We start from the raw sequence: 21623 nt of genomic DNA on the forward strand, positions 1-21623 counted from the left end.
AGCCACGGAGTCTGTCGTATATTGTTGATTAATTTTAAACAAACTATGCCTTGTTACTAGATTCTTTAAGCCCAACAACAAATCAGCTGCTGAAATTCAAATTTCACCATACCTGGTGATAGGCCTACTGTAATTAAGCTCTATATTAGGTATATCCTGTTGGAAAATATTCAACCATTTTTTAATTTCATGTCTGTAACTATTTTCCACAGTTTGTATGCTGTGTGTTCAGCCCAGAGACTGGTTGAATCCTCATATACCACCACCATTGATATTGCCATTAAAAGGAAACTGTCCCGTAATTAGATATACAAGACATGATGAGATTGCCTCCTCTTGTGTAGTGCCCACCTGGAGATCCAAATGGGGGACTATTTCACATCCGGAATATTTTACCCGGGAGGAAGCCATCATCAGTACATCAATCATACAGAGAGAGCTGCATGTCCACAGGAGTTAGTTACGGCTGTAGTTTCTTGTTGCTTTCAGCCGTGTAGCAGTATCAACACAGCTAAGCCATGCTGAGTACTATTACAAGGCCATATCATCAGTCAATCATTCAGACTGCCGCCCTTGCAACTTCTGAAAAGCTGCTACCCCCCCCCCTTCGTTGAACCATTCGTTAATCTGGTCTCTCAACGGATATCCATCCAATATGGTTGCACCTACGGCTCGGCTATCTGCTTCATTGGGACACGCAAGCCTCCCCACCGCCGTAAGATCACATGGTTCGCAGGGGAGGCCAGAATAAGTATGTTATATATAAAGGATAATATGAAAGACTGAGCCAATTGGTCGTGCATTTAGGTTTGTGCAGCTATGAACTTGCATTCAGGCGATAGTGAGTTCGAACCTCACTGTCAGCAGCCCTGAAAATGGTTTTCTGTAGTTTCCCATTTTCACACCAGCAAATGCTGGGGCTGTACCTTGATTAAGGGCATGGCCGCTTCCTTCCTGCTCCTAGCCCTTTCCTATCCCATCGTTGTACGACCTATCTGTAGAGGCATGATTTTTCACATTAACGATAAATGCAACAAAAAATATTTTGAAGCGATTCTGAAATATCTTAACGAATCATATGATTGTGGTTAAGAAATTAGTGATTTTGTTTTTGCAAATTACAGTGACAAGGCCAGTTTAAAGCGAAATTTACTTATTTTGCGATAAGTGCAAAAATGCAATGAAATTCATGGAAAATAATGGTCTTGAAATTGTATTCCATTATCACGTGTGTGAAGGGAAACAAAAGACAGAATAAAGATTTTTCGTTTCGACAGAAGTATCCCTTCATATTAATATTCTTTAAAATCCCTTAATGATATTTCCATTTACGATGAAAGCTATGGCCATGTAGGGTGAAAGGGTAATTTGTTATGCAAACTTCATTAGGGCTATATTATGTCCTGCTCCATGGCTAAATGGTTAGCGTGCTGGCCTTTGGTCACAGGGGTCCCGGGTTTGATTCCCGGCAGGGTCGGGAATTTTAACCTTAATTGGTTAATTTTGCTGGCATGGGGACTGGGTGTATGTGTCGTCTTCATCATCATTTCATCCTCATCATGACGCGCAGGTCGCCTACGGGAGTCAAATCAAAAGACCTGCAACTGGCGAGCCGAACTTGTCCTCGGACACTCCCGGCACTAAAAGCCATACGCCATTTCATAGTTCTAATCAGGATTACATAAAAAATAATGATTATAAATATTGCTTCTCTTTATCTTTCACATAAATAATTCACAAACGTCGTGAATTAAACTTTTTATGAATAATTTTAGGAAAGAATTAAAGCGATGGAGACAGCCCTATTTAGTGGAATGACATAAATGATTGTTTCCTTTTTGCAAAATTGAACATAAATTAATGCAAAATAATCATGCCTCTACCTATCTGTGTTGGTGTGATGTAAAACAAATTGTGATAACACAAGATTTCTTCAATTAAAAATCATGAAATGGTAGGATGTTTGTAGCTGAAACAAATCACATCTCGCATAGTTAACATTAACACTAAAGTAAGCAACGTGATAGGAGGCACAATGGTAACTGCATGCAACAGTAAAAGAACGGTGTTGTCCAGCTATTGGAGCCAGGAACTGATGACGTCCATGTCAAGAAATGCAGCAACTGCAAACGAGGGTTTGTATTCACACATATTGTGAGTTGTGAAACATCAGTTGTCAGTGCCAGTGCCAGTGAAAAAGGTAACACCAGAGCGGCACTGTAACTGTTATTTTAATGTAACGGTTTAATTCTACAAGGGCTGTGTCCTAACCATTTTGCCCTTGCTTTCTTTACTGGGCCAGAAAATGCTATTGCAGTATGACCAGCCCTCCGAGTAGCACCTCTCAGTCATGTCATTACTCAGCACCACCCATACCTCAGCATTTTCCATACTGTTACAGCCATAAGAGAAATAACATCTAATTGACAGCCACCATAACCAGGGACTCTGAGTAGATCAGCCTCCTGATCAGTTCCTGAGAATAATTACTTAATAAAGAAATAAAGTTACCAGGTTGAGTGACTCAGGTGGTTGAGACGCTGGCCTTTTGATCCCAACTTGGCAGGTTCGATCCTGTCTCAGTCCAGTGGTATTTGAAGGTGCTCAGATAAGTCAGCCTCGGGTCAGTAGATTTATTGGCGCATTAATGAACTCCTGCAGGACTAAATTCCGGCACTTTGGTGTCTCCGAAAACTGTCAAAAGTAGTTAGTGGGACGTAAACACGATAACATTATTATTATTATTATTATTATTATTATTATTATCATCATCATCATCATCCCAAATTTTCAACTGAAATGAAGTCCAGCAGAGACTTCAGATGAATTAAGAACAGTGCGATGGGAACCAATGAAGTAGTACTGGGCAGATAAGAAGAATCAAACTGTATAACCTTCAAAGAAAAAGTGTACATGGAAGACTCAAGTGGTCCAATGTGGCCAATAAAGTTAATAATAGTAAAAGAAATATAGTTTAATGATAACATAATGTGTTTGGTGTACAGCTATCTACACAAATTTATGACATACAATTTATTAATCCAGTGAACAGAGGTAGTTAATTATATTGAACAATGATTTTAGACCTGATGAGACTATCATCTTGAGGAATCTTTCAAGAATCTTCATTTTTCATAGGAACTCCAGAGTTTTATGGAGTGTTTCCTCTTACTCTGGAATAACAACTTCCCACTTGCTGATTTTGTACTTAGCGTCCAGATCTTTCTAACAAGGTTGATAAATTGCACACTTCTCTTTGCAAATTGCACATGGCTGTTCTTCAGTAGCCTCAAGCTGGACTGTGGGGTCAGTAATAAGACCAGAATCTCTTTTACAATTGATAACTGATATAAGCTGGCCTTGCTGAGCCTTCAGTGGATAGGCACCCTACTTCCTCATACACCTCAAACTCATCATTGAGCGTTCTGGGACTTTGGAGAAATCTACATTTTTCTCTCGCCTGTGCAAAGAGGCAAATGGGGGTACAAAAATACTGCATCCATCAAGAAATTGAAGATAGTGTTGCTCAAGGGTGGTACCGGTATATAAATGTTTTCATTAGCAGAAGAGATAAAAGAACCCTTTCCTCATTCTTCACTGAATTGTTCAGCCATTACAGAAGATATCATCTTGAGTAGAGAAGCATAATATGAAGCCAAGTGGGCCTTGTTAATGTGGATTTTTAGACCTTTATATAGATGTCCATAAAAATGACAAGGTACTCTTTTGCTTATTATGTTATCCCTACTGCTGTCAGACATTATTTGTGTCAGTATATCATGTTACGAATTTAATCTTACCTACAATATTTTCTTTTCTTTGAAGGCATTATACTTGCTAGAAACACCTGATAGGAAGATCAGAATGTTTCTAATTGAAGCCACAAGTTGCTTACTTACAGTACCAAATCAAAATGCTATCAGCAGTTTTAATTACACCACAGTCATCATCATAGTCCTATTTTAAATCACATTATCTTTGATGATTTTCTGTTATTATTCAGACTAACAATCACTGTAGTCTGAGCTATTAGTTTGATGTAGATTGTTATTACAACTGGAAGGATGTCTGCAATATAATAAATGCAATTAACTACCGATGGACATTTATAAGAAAAATATTGCCAACTCTTCTCTTATTCTAGATGAAGGGGAATCTCGAAAACGTGCCACATTCTTGCTGACTCTTTTGAAAGATGCCAAGAATTTAAGCAAACAGAAGAACAATGTCAAAAACGCTCAGGTATGAGTACCAACTTACTGCAAGTAAGACATATTTTTACTTATTAAAACTGTTACTTCTTAATCATCATTCATCATCATCATCATCATCATCATCATCGTTGACCAACTCCAGTTTCCCAGGTGTGGTATATGAGCCCCTTCCATTTTGTTTGGTCCATGAACCATTCTTTGTTCACAATCCGCTCCCAATCCTGACCTCTCTTCATCCTTCTTCACTCTGTCCATTTTTCTCTAGGTCTGGCCACTGGTCTCTTTCCTCTTATTTCTCTTTCATACCCCTTTCTTGCAGACCTATTGGCACTCATTCTTTTTACATGAACAAACCACTTCAGTCTTGCCTTTTGGCTCTTCTGGAGTGAGGAATCTTCTAGTCCTACGTCTTCTCTGACTTTTTCATTCCTGATTTTATCCCTCCTAGTCTTCTGCGTAGGAACTTCATTTCTGCTGCATGGAGTTTAGAGTTGTCCTTGTTAATGTAGTGGTTTCCAGGCTGTATGTAAGGATAGGGGTGTTTTATGATTTTCACAGTGTCATCTTGGTTTTGAATGGTACTTGTTTATCCCATAGTAGCTGTCTTACTTGGAGGTAAAAATGTATTGCTTTGCTGATTCGACATTCTACATAACATTTTAACCTACCTTTCCATGTCCTCTATCCTTATGCTCATTGTTTCATCTCTGAATAATCATTGCATACTATGTCAAAGACAATATTACCAACTTCACCTAACCTTTCCATGGACTTATGGTATTGGCCTCCATGTTCCCCTTCATAATCAGGTTGGATCTCTCAGTGAGGTCATGACTGGTGCTCTTTTTTGTTGTTATATGCCTACAGGGCACCTTTTGGCATTGTATGTCAAAGGAAAATTCGGGACATATTACACACCAATAGATATCTCCACGCAGATTCTCACCATCACCCTGCCCAGAAACATAGTATCCTTAAAACTCTTAACTACCAGGACTAGGAGGATTTGTGAAATGTCCACTCTACAAGAGGAAATTAACACCTTGGGAACCACGTTTGAGAGCAACAGTTACAGCAAAGTTTTGACCTCTACGGTTCTGAAACCGAGGCATAATTTGAGGTCTGTTAAGAACAAAGATGTAAAAGATGCTTACTTACCTTGCATATGTAACACAACGGATCGTATTGCTAAAATCTCACATAGATACAATGTACAAACTATATTTGGAACTTCAATTAAGATTAGACAACTCCTGCGACCAACTAAGGACAATTTGCCTAAATCGCAACGATCTGGTATCTACAGAGTTCGCTGTACTTGTGACAAGGTTTATATTGGACAGACTTTGAGAACGATATGTACTCGCATTAAAGAACATAACAGGTGTATCAGACTCAACCAACCTGATAAATCAGCTGTTGCTGATCATGCCTTAAAACCTAGTCATTATGTCATGTTCCAAGGAGTGGATGGTCTTACCCATATAAAATAATATCACCCTAGAATCATCAGGGAGGTGGTTGAAATACGTAAACACCCAGATAATTTCAACCACGATACAGGCTACAACCACAGTGAATCATGGCTACCTATTTATCAGAACCATCAGAAAATGATGATTTACTGTTGCCATTCGTTGTCCTACCATGGGGCTATAATGGCGTCCCTCTTGCATCTTAGGGCACCATTTTAAGTTCTTTGTTGCTTTCTCTTAGCAACCTTTGATGCGCCATGTTTCATTTTTCTGTTTTCTCCTGGTGAAGAAATGCAAGGTTCCTTTTGAAATGCATTGAGAGTGTTTATATAGTTCATTACATGGCATAAACCCAAAATATACATCCTGAATAGTCACAGGAGCCATGAAAGTCTAAATGATAATCGAAGAACAAAAATATTAGGAGTAGCAACGAGTTTCTACAAAATCCTATATACGAGCTCCCACCAGAACACCACAATGGTAAACAAGCAAGTCGTTCGAGAGCAGTTTCTCCCCTATACTGCCAAGCGAAGTAAGGAGTGCAGTTACAGAACTCAAGAATGGCAAAACCCTCGGTGAAGATGGCGTCTGGAACAAGTTCGTAAAAGAGGGAACAGAACTTCTAGTACAGTGAATCACAGCAATTTTCAACAAGATCCTGGAAACGGAAATCATTTCAGAGCAGTGGAAATCAAGCACAATCATCCTACTACACAATAAAGGACCTACCGAGCTCGATAGCTGCAGTCGCTTAAGTGCGGCCAGTATCCAGTATTCGGGAGATAGTAGGTTCGAACCCCACTATCGGCAGCCCTGAAGATGGTTTTCCGTGGTTTCCCATTTTCATACCAGGTAAATGCTGGGGCTGTACCTCAATTAAGGCCACGACCGCTTCCTTCCCACTCCTAGCCCTTCCCTGTCCCATAGTCGCCATTAGATCTATCTGTGTCGGTGCGACGTAAAGTAACTAGCAAAAAAAAATTAAAGGACCAAAAAGATGATCTGAAGAATTACAGCCCAATAAGCCTTATGGCCAGTTTGTATAATAAACAAAGCTGATGAAATGACTAGATGAGAACCAACCATGTGAACAAGTAGGTTTCCGCCTCAGGCTTTAGCACTGTAGACCACCCTCAGCCAAGTCATTGAAAAGGCAGAAGCCTTCATTGATTACAGCAAGGCAATCGACTCAATGGAACATTCAAGTGTACTCCAGGCATTAAGCAAACAAGGTATAGATTCTAAATACATCAACATTCTGTAAAAAGTCAGAGTATCGTTAAAGTGAAGACCAAGAAAGAGGTACAACCATTCCGTCCAGGCAGAGGAGTAAGACAGGGAGATCTCATCTCCCTCAAGCTATTAAAATATGTCCTGGAGGATACATTCAGAAAACTAAAATGGGATGACAAAGATGATAAGGATAAACAGGAAGAGACTGACATACCTGAAATTTGCTGATATCATGCTGGTTGCAAGCTCCCACAGAGAACTACAGTACAACAAATGCTTATCGAATTAAGTACGGTGAAACCTTGTTAGTGTGTTCCTCATTAACACATTTTCCTGCTTAGCACGTCATAAATTCGAAGTTCCGGTTTTCATTGTGTTAAATATATATAAAAACACCTCACTTACCAAGTCACAAATGTTTGCTATTTTACCGCTTAGTACGATCACATTTTTCCTAGCCTTGAAAATGTTATTTGTCCTCCCTTGTGAAAGAAACATGATTTCTCGGGTAAGAGCCGTCGCCACAGTTGTGTGATTACGGGAAAAGGCCTTGAATTCCTGAACTTGACAGGATAAGTAACTGCGACTGTTACATGTTCAAGGAGCAAGTCGTTAGCCTCAGGAGTGTTCAGTTTTGTTTGCCGGTTAGCAGCGAGATTTCTGAATAACACTGTGAGCCTATTTGTGCTTGTATTTCGTATTCTATTCAGAAGGTAGGAATGTATTTTGTGTTGAGTGGTACAGTGAAGTGTAGCGAATATTTGTCATGTGATACGGTAGCCTACATCTGGATTAGGAACATAATCGTCTGAAATTGATTAACGCGGTGCAAATTTGTCTTATGATAGCCTGGTTATGGATATGGAAAAAGTCATGAAATTCCTTACTAATGAAGACAAAATTAAAATCTGTCAGAAAGTGGATTAACATCCGCATCTAAAAGCGCACAGAGGTCGCGAATGTTGAACTCGCACCTTCAAATTTCGACTTGATCTCTCAAGTTGGTGGAAGTTTTGTTTGATTCAAAATGGCGGGCAAAGTCATTCCGGCCGGTCAAAGAATGTGACCAGAGAATAATGTTTAATAACCCACTGCTCCAAAATAAAAGTCTTCTACTAACATTTGTTTTAGAAAAAGTGTGATCTGCACTGCAGAAAGATCTGCCTGAAAGATCTGGAGTTGGTGAATGATTGTGTATATCTGGGCTCCATAATCGGTAACGAGGGAAATTGTGATAAAGAAATAAAACGACGGATTGTCCTAGGTCGTGCCGCAATGGTTAAACTCACAAAGATCTGGCAGAACCGGGCATTATCCAAAACAGTGAAAATAAGATTGGTGGAATCACTGGTGTTCTCTGTTTTCCTGTACGGTTGTGAGACCTGGACTGTGAAGGCTAGTGACAAGAACCGAATAGATGCCTTTGAGATGTGGTGTTGGCGGAGAATGCTCCATATACCATGGACAGAAAGAACAACAAATGCCTCCATTATAGAAGAACTGAGCATCGCGAAACGTTTATCTTCCCACGTTAGTGAAAGTTACCTCCATTTCCTGGGACACATTTTGAGGAGAGAAGGAGACAATTTAGAAAAGACCATTCTGCAAGGAAAAATTGAAGGCACCAGACCAAAAGGCAGAACAACAAGTAGATGGTTAGAGCAAGCAAAGAAGATCACCGGTCTACCTCTTCACAATATCTTAAGAAGAACTGAAGACCGCTCAGGATGGAAAAATCTCGTTAAGGATGCAGTTACTAATGAAGTGAAGTGACGAATATGTTTATCTAGGCCAACCGATGTTACTAACACAAAGAATAGAGTAGCATAACTTAGGATTGGAAGGCCTTTTGGGGATTGAAGTTCATAGTGCTAGATAAATCATTAAACAGGAAACAGAGTCTAGAGGCACTCAACACATGGATTATTCCAATACTGATTTATGCCTGTCAGACTTGGTACTTAACAGTCAAGCAAAAGAGACCGATATAATTATGTCAAAGGAAAATAGTGAGCGTATCATTGAGAGACAGAGTTCCAAACAAGAGAATTCCCAGTTGTACTTCCTTTTAAAACAATCACCACCACCCCACTACAGTTTTCTACATAAGTACTCATAACTTAAATGTTTAATTATGAAAAACTTTCCTTAATTTTAAAAATTTAAATGCTATTAAGTTATTTTTTGTATATCTTATACACAAACTATGGCTATTCATTGTAGGCACCTGAGGCAGTTCTGTAGGTGTAATGTACAGTATTCCTGAGTGTTCAGTTCATTGTCACTTATTATTGCCCAGCATCCATTGTAGTAGAAAGAATTTCTCTATCATTTGTCAATCAATCACTACTGATCTGCATTTAGGGCAGTCGCCCATTTGGCAGATCCCTATCTGTTGTTTTCCTAGCCTTCTCTTAAATGATTGCAAAGAAATTGGAAATTTATTGAACATCTTCCTTGGTAAGTTATTCCAATCCCTAACTCCCCTTTCTATAAACAAATATTTGCCCCAATTTATCCTCTTGAATTCCAACTTTATCTTCATATTGTGATCTTTCCTACTTTTAAAGACACCACTATGTAATGAATATGTGTGATTATAGATACCGTAATTGATTAAAATAATAAATAAAACTCCTTAATTTTTAACTATAAATGCTGTTAATTTATTCTTTGTGCATCTTAAAACAAAGAACAATTATTTGTATTCATCAGAGGCACCTAAAGCATTGCTGCAGGTGTAATGTATCCGTGAATATTTATTTCATTGTTACCTCCATTTGTATAATAGAAAGAATTTCTCTGTCATTTGTCCAGTGTAAAAGGAATGTTTGTGAGTATAGATCGCCGTATTTTGAATGTCTTTACAGACTTGTGGTAGCTACAATATTTCCATTACTGGGCGAGTTGGCCGTGCGGTTAGGGTGCACGCAGCTTGAGATCACATCCAGGAGATAGTGGGTTCAAATCCCACTGTTGGCAGCCCTGAAAATGGTTTTTCCGTGGTTTCCCATTTTCACACCAGGCAAATGCTGGGGCTGTACCTTAATTAAGGCCATGGCCGCTTACTTCCCATTCCTAGGCCTTTCCTGTCCTAACGTTGTCATAAGACCTATGTGTGTCGGTGCGCGACGTAATGCAAAATAGGACAAAATATTTTCATTATGGTCCATTGCATATAATTGCATATTGTACTGCTCCTTGCCATCGACTATGGTCAGCCTGCTGGGTCACTAGCTCCAGGTTGGTTTTGCGCAAGGTTTCTATGAAGTCAGTCCGAAGGGTGACATCGTTGCTTCACATTGGACTTCTCCTGGACTACCAGCTTCACCATGTGGAGGCTGTGAGTGATTTGCCCAAAGAATGTAAGAATTTTCTATATCAGGGTTGATAATTTTTGTGGTCAGATTTCCTCGAGAACGGATGTGTTAGTTCTGTGTGGCAAAATGGAAAGAACACATCGCCAGCACCACATCACAAGTGCCTCAATGTGGTGGCAGTCAGCAGTGCATAATGTTCATCTCTGTGATGGGTAGAATATAATAGGCGTTGACAAGATTGATTTTTTTATCGCATTGGTTATTAAAGTGTCCCATCATATTTTGACCAACTGCTTCATAGCATTTATTTATTTATTTATTTATTTATTTATTTATTTATTTATTTATTTATTTATTTATTTATTTCTTTGTTTGTTTGTTTGTTTGTTTGTTTGTTTGTTTGTTTGTTTGTTTGTTTGTTTGTTTGTTTGTTTGTTTGTTTGTTTGTTTATTTATTTATTTATTTATTTATTTATTTATTTATTTATTTATTTATTTATTTATTTATTTATTTATTTATTTATTTATTTATTTATTTATTTATTTATTTATTTATTTATTTATTTATTTATTTATTTATTTATTTATTTATTTTGAACATAACAGGTCATGAGTCCCAGTTACAGTGTTCACGACAGTAGTTACTTAGATGTAAAACATTATCTAGAATATTCATAAAATTACTTTACTGTGACACACAAGTCAGATTTTTTTAAAACATGAAGGATTAATATAACTAATATTACATCACAGTACTAATTAAGATTTCATTATCAAGGGAATGGTTTTAAAGGGCCTTGAGGGCAAGAACCTAGAGGCAGGCCAAGTACAATCCCAAATAAAATAGCTGCAAGGAAGAGGCATAGAATTGTGTAAAGTTGAAGAGGAAGGAATGTACCTGTGCAGGTGGAAATGGAGAGTGCTCTTACATCACACCTGAGAAACTGGAGATGGTATGATGATGATGATATTTAATAAAATAGATAAAACAATAATTATTAGAACAGAATTTTTCACTTGGGATATAATAAGTTGAATCATATGATTTACAACATTTACACTTTCTTTTTTGAAATTTCTTCATATTTATTAAATTATGTTGAGAAGCACAGTGTTGCATGAAGAACTGAATGTAGCTTCTGTCATTGTAAAAATATCAATGTATGGATGAATATTATTGTAAAGTCTCATGCTCGTACTCACTTTGGCGGTACATATATGAAAATTGGAATGATACAGAGAAAATTAGCATGACACATGCGCAAGAATGACACGCAAAATCTTGAAGCATAAAAAAAAAAGGTTCTGATAGAGTACTTTTCTTCAGATACTACTGTTGATGATTATTGCCCAATCACTCTTCTAACCTAAAACTACATATTACCCAGAATTCTCATCAATAGGTTACAGCTATTATTATCTTCCCTCATTAACCCTGCACAACATGGTGGAGTACCTCATCAAACAATTTTTATGTTTCCTGTTGGCTGCATGATTGTGTGGCATCAACTGATCGCAATCATTCACAGAGTTTACTAGAGTTCTTAGACTCTCAGTGTGCATCTAACAGTGAGTATCATCACTATCTGCTAAAATGTTAAATGGCATGGTCTTAGTCCCACATTTATTTCTTATTTCAGTGTCTATATGCAAATGTATCTGTGATTTGCAAATTAATGGCTTTCAGAATACAATCATTCCTATTAAGAGGTCAGTAAAACAAAGATGCCCAGCTTCAATGGTGTTGTACACCTTGCCCTTAAATCTTCTCGTTTGCAAGGTGCATAAGGAACTAGGAGGAATAACACTGAGAAGTGCAAAGCTGGCAGTAGCTGCTTACAGAGATGTTGTCAGTGTTATATTAACTTCGGGCAACAATGTACACCCCGTACGAAATGCTCTCACAATTCAGTGCAGTATCTCGGTTGTCTGTCAACTATCATAAAACCAAGGTGCTTCCCTGAAGAGACTGGGAATCATTACCTCAACTCCTACATCTACAAACCATGGAATGAATCGACAAAATTGGTGACCTGTTGTCAACAAGGTAAGTCTATGCAAAAGAACTCTACTGCTGAGATCTCTCTCTTATCCGAAGGATTTGGGCTGTCCAAAAATATCTTCTATCACAATACTGGTATCTTGCACAAGTACTACCATTGCCTTCAATGTCTTCACAACAAATAATATGTGCTATTTCATGGTACATTCAGCATGGAAATATCTTCAGAATATTGATAACTACCCTATATCTTCAGTCGACAGCTGGTGGTCTTTGGTTGGAAAACATCGTCATTAAATTTCAAGCTCTCTCTTGAGTCATAGAAGAAAAATAAAAATGAAATAACAGAGCTTCTCTTCTGCCTGGTTGAAATGCTGGTCTACTGTGACTGTCTTCTGCAATCCATCTGATCTTCAGAATGTCCTGCCAGCCCTGAAGTATCTCTGCATTTATCTGCAAGAATGGTGCTATCTGGAGGAAGCTAAGTTAGTACCAGAAGAACAATTAACACGTCGGGTTTATGCTGATTTATTTCATCTGTCCCCTTCACCGCACATGTGTTTATTTCAAAAGTCATTCCAGACGCTGCCTTTCAACAACTCTAGAAAAACATTTTAGTGCTCCTCATCACTTACCAGCTAAAGTCTGATCTACATGGTGTATTGTAGTCCATGACATTTTACCAACAAAGGAACAGCTATATCACATATGAATGACTGATTTGGACTCTTGCTTGTGTTGTGTTCAATGTGACTCAATACTTCACACAGATTGACCTTGTTTCTGAGGGTCTGACCAGTGTATATGCAAGCATACATTCCTTCAATAGATAAACTTCACAATTAACATACATACAGGACCAGTAATTTATAAGAACAGATTATCTCTTTACTCCAACGACAAGAGACAAATCTACACTCTGGATAATTGGACATGCTGTCCATTTTATAGTGAATACTGATGCCTAGCTGGACAAGGATCCTTACAGTGCATATCTGAACAGTACAAAATTGAAAATGACTGCTCCTCAAGTCAAAAAAGTGTATAGTAATTATTTAAGTGCTTTGTAATATCTAAATTTTCTTCATACAGGAGTTGAAAATAGTGCAACAGGAAATGTAGGAAACCTTACAGACAGAATGTACGATGTAATTTGTTATATTTGAAGCCATCTCTTTTCAGTTTCGACTCAGTTAAATTATAACTCTTAGGTTCTTCAATCTGCCAAAACTAATTTTGAATAAATGAATTTATAAACTACCTGAAAAAGAAAACATCTGGTAACAGCATTATATCTGAAAAAGAAACAACTTCATCATAATTTCATCCCCATCACGACATGCAGGTACAGTAATAAAAAGAAAACGCAGGTAGTTATCTGTATCTTGGAGTGTAATAACGCCACGCTCACGCTATAATGTTTTGACATCCATTGAACGAAGTATGCTTATGTTACAATTCTTTTCCCTTTTTAAGTTATTGACATCACTATTTTGCTTATCTGCTTCAATTTTACTTTATCAATAAACCCCCTTTTTAGTTTTATTCGGATTTTATTACTGTAGTGTTTGTTTGATATCCTTATTCATCAATAATGAGGGACGTTTTCAGCTCAAGGCTGTGTTCTCCTGGCCTTTCCTAGTCGTGGTCCATGCCTCATTTTTCCCCTACGTGCGTATCATTTTACGTCTCACGTCATCGGTAGGGGAGGGGGGTGGTTCATAAGTCTAATATTTCTTCAGGTATGTGGCAGCTAGATAGATGGATTGGTAGCATTCTGAAACACAAATTTCATTTGACTTGACCCTGTAGTCCTTACCAAAAATCAGTTTGTATGCTACTCTGGTCTGATGAATAGGTAAAATTTTTGATAAAGATCTACTTATTTAAAGATTTTTGAAAAATGTATACTAAATCTATCTATTTCTGGCATGGTAGGTACAAATGTAAGCTTAAATTTTGTGTGTTCTATATCTGTTATCCACATTGGTACAACTCTAAAGACTAGTAAGTAGGCCACCCAGCCATTACTCATTGCTCATAATGTAGAATATGACTCCACTATGAAAGAAGCCTAAAGGAGAGCTTAAGTTTTCAGAAGCTTACTCAGTATTATTTCTTTGTCTTGCAGGAGTTGCCTGATGAACTGAACTCTACAAGCCAAGTGATAAATAAAGCTCCACCTCAGCGTGGTCTTATGAGATGTCGAAGTCAGTTATATGAAGATTTTGTTTTAACTAAGAGAAGATACCTCCGAAATGACCTTAGATTTTGTGAACGTGCCTGTCAAAAGATTTTAATGTACTCTAATAATTTCCTGCATAAGCATTTGAAGTCATCACCTGACAAGTGAGTGGTTAACTTCTAATTTGTAACAGTTGCATGTCCGTCAAAGTTGTTTACTGCTCAGATACAGTATATGACATCAGTTTTTAAACTCTTAAGCTATATTTTCCATATGAAAATCTTCAGAGACTGTCTTTGCTATCTGTAACATTATACTGCTGCTGCTGCTGCTGCTGATGCTGCTGTTGTTGTTGTTGTTGTTGTACTCCAAAGATGAATTTAAAGGTTTTGTGCAAGAAATAGAGGGTATGCACAGGAGGCTAGGTAAGTTACAGAACAGCAGGCAGTCCTGCCATGTCAGGAATTAAAGTTCAATGTGTTAACAGATTGTTTTGCTACATTTTTTTAAAGTATCTATCATGATTTATATTACATACATACATACATACATACATTATAATTATAGACTGGTTTGCCTTTCAGCGTTCAGTCTGCAAGCCTCTGAGAATTTACTAAACGTCACCACAATCCTCGATTTGCAACTAGTGTTGTGGCCTCATTTAGTTCTGTACCTCTTATCTTTAAATCGTTAGAAACTGAGTCTAACCATCATCGTCTTGGTCTCCCTCTACTTCTCTTACCCTCCATAGCAGAGTCCATTGTTCTCCTAGGTAACCTATCCTCCTCCATTTGCCTCACATGACCCCACCACCGAAGCTGGTTTATGCGTACAGCTTCATCCATCAAGTTCATTCCTAAATTAGCCTTTATCTCCTCATTCTGAGTACCGTCCTGCCATTGTTCCACCTGTTTGTACCAGCAATCCTTCTTGCTACTTTCATGTCTGTTACTTCTAACTTATGAATAAGATATCCTGAGTCCACCCAGCTTTCGCTCCCGTAAAGCAAAGTTGGTCTGAAAACAGACCAATGTAAAGATAGTTTCGTCTGGGATCTGATTTCCTTCTTACAGAATGCTGCTGATTGCAACTGCGAGCTCACTGCATTAGCTTTACTACACCTTGATTCAATCTCACTTACTATATTACCATCCTGGGAGAACACACAACCTAAATACTTGAAATGATCGACCTATTCTAGCTTTGTATTACCAGTCTGACATTCAATTCTGTTGAATTTCTTACCTACTGACATCAATTTAGTCTTCGAGAGGCTATATGGTCTTTTCATACCATACTCATTGCACCTATTTTCAAGTTCCAGGATATTAGACTGAAGGCTTTCGGCACAGTCTGCCATTAAGACCAAGTCGTCAGCATAGGCCAAACTGCTTACTACATTTCCACCTAACTGAATCCCTCCCTGCCATTTTGTACCTTTCAGCAGATGATCCATGTAAACTACGAACAGCAAAGGTGAAAGATTACAGCCTTGTCTAACCCCTGTAAGTATTCTGAACCAAGAACTCATTCTACCATCAATTCTCACTGAAGCCCAATTGTCAACATAAATGCCTTTGATTGATTTTAATAATCTACCTTTAATTCCATAGTCCCCCAGTATAGTGAACATCTTTTCCCTGGGTACCCTGTCATATGCTTTCTCTAGATCTACGAAACATAAACACAACTGCCTATTCCTCTCGTAGCATTTTTCAATTACCTGGCGCATACTGAAAATCTGATCCTGACAGCCTCTCTGTGGTCTGAAACTACACTGGTTTTCATCCAACTTCCTCTCAACGACTGATTGCAACCTCCCTTCCAAGATGCCAGTGAATACTTTGCCTGGTATACTAATCAATGAGATACCTCGATAGTTGTTGCAATCCTTCCTGTTCCCTTGCTTATAGACTGGTGCAATTACTGCTTTTGTCCAATCTGAAGGTACCTTACCAACACTCCACGCTAATTTTACTACTCTAGGAAGCCATTTCATCCTTGCCTTCCCACTGTACTTCACCATTTCAGGTCTAATTTCATCTGTTCCTGCTGCCTTATGACAATGGAATTGTTTTACCATCCTTTCCACTTCCTCAAGCATAATTTCACCAACATCATTTTCCTCCTCCCCATGAGCTTGGCTGTTTATATTTATATTACCCAGCACATAAATTTACCTCTATCTTTTATGGTGTTAGGAGATGCCAAGGTGCTAACATTTTTGTCTCAGAGTTCTTTTACCTTCTGGTGTATTTGAGTATCTTCAAGTACCACCGGATTGAACCAGGATTTAATCTGCCACCTTGGCCTCGGTAAGTCAGCTCTCTGCCATCTGAGCCACTCAGCCCAGCATAATGAAACTGACTGAAAATGTTAGGAACTATTGAAGAGAGAAGTTAGAAAAGTATGGCCTATTGAGAACATTATTAAATTTTGTATCCTACCCTTCAGATACAGGAGATAGTTAAAATATGCCATGGATATAGTTATGAGTGCCTATAAAAATGTCAAAAGATAGCAATGATAAAATTAATTTTTCAAAGATAGTACACGTGATAGTCTGAAGCCAGAAGTTTTGTATTATATGACACTACTGCTGCTGTTGGTGGCTCACAGTGTGCCTTTCTGTATGGAAAATGTAGTTTGTAATGTCATATTGTATCTAAGTCTAATATTTCTTCAGGTGTGTGATAGCTAGTTAAATCTAATCCTGAAATTTGGCTCTGTACACCCTGTTTACAGTTTTAATTTGAGTGTAGACCTGAAAAATGCAATCGGCAGGAGGATACTACTTTAGTGTGTTCTTTGTCATTGAGTACAGAATCTGCTATGGAATGAGTATATACCAATAAAGACAGAGACATATGGAACTGAAACCTGGCTTGTGACAACAGGAGATGAAAATCAGATACAGGCAGCAGAAATGAAGTTTCTGAAAAATCTTTTAGGCCTACTCTAGATGAGGAGAAAGAACGAGAAATGAAACAAAGAGAAAAATAAGGGATGGGGGGGGGAGTTGAATGAAATGTACAGAAAATTAAAGAAAGAAAAGTTATAAAATGGAAAAACATAAACTATGGTGGACATATTAACTGGTTGATGGAAGAAGAAATATCAAAATAAGCTATAAAATAAATGAAAGGAAAGACCTGAATTCTGGTGGATAGATCTGGTTAGAAAAAGCAGAAATCAACAGAACCTGGAATGGAACATGATTATTTAAGAGAAGTGGTAGAAAGATAGCCATTTAGAGAAAGCAATAGTTTATCAGTTTGATCCGAGGAGATCTTGATGAAATATTAGAGAGGTTTTCTGAAGGGTGGAAAAATATGATTAAATGAAGATGGCTGATGTAGAAAGATCAGTGGTACGGTGTAAAGTTTTGAGAGTTGTTACTGGTCAAGCCAGCTATAAAAGGGTGTATTATATTGGAGTTTATATGGACAGAAAAGGACCTTTTAGTGAGAGAAGGCCAGGAGTAAGGAATACGGAATAGGATCTTCATTCTGGTACTATGGGATAGGACGTGGAGGGGGAATAAGAAAACTAAATCTGGAGAACTAAATAGACCATTAGCTGCTTTCTATAGCAGCTTTAGGTCAGCTACTTTCCTCTGAGCAGAAAGAGTTTTGAGTTCCAGTTTGCTAAGCACTTGGATAGTTGTGACAGACAGGGACCCTGACTGACGATAGCACAGAAAAAAGATTGTACATGGTCAAGATGGCTGAGATTTGAAGAAGCAGAAATGGACCAGACCGGAGAGGCGTATTCAATAATCGGTAAGATACAGGCAACGTAGAATGCTCTGAGGGCATTTACATCTGTGATGTCAGAAAACCTGTAGAGTAAACCAAGGAGTGACATAGCACGTGAGGTGACCCTGTTTATGTGTGAGACAAACAACAATTTACTGTCAAAATGCACTTCTAAGTCTTTTTGATTGTCAACAATTGCAGTCGGTTGGTTCATTAGGTGATATTCTTGTAGAATGGGGGATTTATGAAGTGTGAACGAAATTGTGGAACACACGGAGCAATGAGGTTTAAGATGCCATGTAGTACACCAACCTGACAGTGAATCAAGTGCACTTTGCAATCTGCTTGAAGATTTTACAATCGTCTGCAAAGAGAAGGATTTCACATGAATGGTGGGAAACAGTGTCGATGAGGTCATCAATAAACAGGGCAAAAAGAAGGGGACCTAGGACACTGCCTTGCGAGACACCAGAGAGGGTGGTGGTGGGAGAAGAATTGTATCCATCAAGGACCATGTGCTGAGTCTTTCACTCAGAAAGCTATTAATGAGAGCTAGGAGTCTCTCATGCATGTTAAACCATTCCGAAAGTTTGTGTGCAAGAAGCATGTGATCCACAGTATCAAAGGCCTTCGCGATGTCGATATAGCATACATCAAGTTGAGAGCCCGCGTGGATGGCAGATGTGGCATCATGGAGGAGGATAGCCAAGTTAGTTACACAGGAGCTTCCAGGGAGGAAACCATACTACTGGGGGAGATATGTATGGAATTGTAAAAATGGCACTTACAGGGTTTCTGCCTACCTGCATATAAGTTCAGTTCAGCAGTTTTTTCTGCAAACACATCTATAATGGAGTCAAAGAACTTCAGTATTTTCTTCACGTTTTGAAGCAAATTTTTCTCTATTGCAATCAAGGACAAGTTGGATATACTCTGTCCCTGAGTGTTTCGCTGATATGTGTGTATCCACCGTAGAGCCGAACAGTGATAGTGTTTGAACATTTTTTAATTACCCACTGATTTAATTATACATTCCAGCTTGATGTGGGGTTCTAAGAGCATGCATCATTTGGTTAAGTTGGAGTTTAATTTGGTATTTTTAATTTCAATAATTTTCCTCAACTGCTAACTTATCCAAAGTGTCTTATTTTTAACATAAACATAATGAAACATAATAATAAACTACTTGTTTTCAGGAGCCCACGGATTCAGAAGGTAAGTGGCAAGAAATCGCGTAGTCTCCTAAAGCCCATCTCAGAACTTGCAAATGAGACATGCTGCAATGATAAATGTGTGCTGTTGGCATTGACCCATTCCAAACTGCTAGAGTCATGGAGAATGTCAGCCAGGCTTGGTCAGCGGGAAGCTAGAAGAGTACTGGCAGAAATGCTCACCCCATCTGGAGGAACTAAAGCAAATTGCTACAAATTTATTTCAATGGTTACAGGTAAATAGGATAAGCAGTTCTTCTGCAATTAACCCTTTCCCTTCCTACTATCAAATATCACATCATTCATTTCATCTTGTTAACTCCTCTGATCAGGTTGATGTCAGGAAGGGCATTTGGTCATAAAAACGCACCACGATAGATTCATCTCACCTCATACCCGACCCCGTAGAGAAACGAGACAAGGGTTGGGCAAACAAACAAACATTGTTTAAACCTGTAAGTTTTGTATTGTAAAATGTGTTAGAATGTAAAAATGTAGTGCAAGAAGTTGATTGGATATTGTAATATGAACACCACTCCTATATAACTGGTGTTCTCATTTTTTCCAAATTTTGGATACTGTAAGTTGGTGATTTTATTGTTAGATTTACATTCTAATGGCTGTGTCTCAAATTGCAGTGCACTTGAGATTTTTTAAATAAGATTTTATATCCATACAATTTGTATTCTACCTGAAACTGTAGGTTTCATGGTTTATGATTGTTGGGTTTAGAACCCACACAACTACTGGCTTATTTGTATTTGTAAACTCTGTAACTTTGAGTTATTCAGATTAGAATCAAGTTGTGTATAGAATAATAGGAACATGAGTAGAAATACATAATAGGATAAATGCAATGATAAATGATAGGTCATCATGGGAAGAAGAAGCAACAGGAAGAGGAGACATGGACAAACTTGATTACATAGGAGGACGAGGACAATGACAATCTCCACATCTTCACACACTCTTGTCTTCACATAGATGGGCTCTGTCCTTATCAATTCCAATTCCTTTTAGTTACTTATATTGACCTGTTTGCCTCTTCATTCTATGTTTGTACTATGTTCATAGTATTTTACCATTTATATTCATATTTTATCTTTCTGTCTCTTCCTTTTTCTTATGTTTACTTGCCTTCTTTTTTACCCTACACTTCCCCTCATCAAGACTAGATCTCTCAAGATGACCTCTCAGTGAGTGTTGATGCCCACCCTTGTGATGAAGCTGAGAAGCAGAAACGAGCTCATCAGTGGCTGAAAAGAACTGGAATTGTTTAGGAGAGCCCATCTATGTGAAAAGTGTATGATGGTGGGTGTCCTTGTCTTTTTGTGTTTAAAATATCTAATAAATTCAAGAAACTCTCCAAATTTTGAAATACTTGATAATAAACAATCTTTGGGTAGCAGGTAGAGACCTTCTTTTGAGGCAGCTCTGCTCAGGAAGTGGCGATCCTGCCCATGTGAGTCCCAAAGTACACTGATATGGTGTGTAGCATCTAGTAAGGGTCCCAGCTCAAGGTTACGACTGAAGATCTCAACGGTACCGACAGCAGAAAAGAAGGGCTTTAGTACTGTGTCGTGGCAGAAGAGGCAACTCAGTGCTCGGGTTAATTGAGTAAAAGGTATCTGTATCCAAGTTGGAAGCAGATATCAGCAGATATTTGTACCTCAGAGATATTAAAATATTACTGTAATACCCTGTGGGTGGGGGACACAGACAAAGAATACACCCACAGTATCCCCTGACTGACGTAAGAGGCAACCAAGGCATGATGAAATTAGAACCATGAGACTACTTGTGAGGAGCACCATGGGTCGACGTTACTTGTGGTACTAATCGCCATGTGAGGAACACCATAGATCTACATTACCTAGGAGTAGTCTCATTATGTGAGAAACACTGTGGGTCTTGACGTTATCTGTGTTTAGTTCCATCATGTGTATCCCACCGAGGCAGGGGGGGGGGGGCACTCAGCTGCGCGGGCTAATGTCCATGCGAGAAAAGGTGCCTTACACTGCTCTGAAATGTATCGGTTCAGTAAAAGATAAAAATCCAATAGTAACCAAGGTTGACAAGGGAAACACAATTGTAATTATGGACACACAGGATTACATAAATAAGGCGCACATGCTCTTCATGGCAAACAACTTCAGCATAGTCAAAAAAGACCCAACCGAAAAAATACAGAAAGACTTAAAATCAATAATAAAAAATAATGT

At 38.3% G+C, this 21623-nt stretch overlaps 1 protein-coding gene and 1 non-coding gene across 8 annotated transcripts in view; both read left to right on the forward strand.

Moving 5' to 3' along the window:
• The window catches only part of LOC136858186 (uncharacterized), a 115033-nt gene that overhangs the window by 48185 nt on the left and 45225 nt on the right, over positions 1-21623 (forward strand). For all 7 annotated transcript variants that reach the window (XM_067137546.2, XM_067137549.2, XM_067137545.2 and 4 more), the window contains exons 6-8: positions 4145-4242; positions 14379-14596; positions 19387-19637. In XM_067137546.2, the coding sequence (XP_066993647.2) occupies positions 4145-4242; positions 14379-14596; positions 19387-19637 (567 nt within the window). The remainder of the gene's footprint in view (positions 1-4144; positions 4243-14378; positions 14597-19386; positions 19638-21623) is intronic.
• Positions 11441-11547, forward strand: LOC136859324 (U6 spliceosomal RNA). The gene has a single exon (XR_010858969.2). It is a non-coding gene; the product is annotated as a U6 spliceosomal RNA (small nuclear RNA).

This window comes from Anabrus simplex, chromosome 1 (genome assembly GCF_040414725.1).
Source record: "Anabrus simplex isolate iqAnaSimp1 chromosome 1, ASM4041472v1, whole genome shotgun sequence".
Lineage (NCBI taxonomy): Eukaryota > Metazoa > Arthropoda > Insecta > Orthoptera > Tettigoniidae > Anabrus > Anabrus simplex.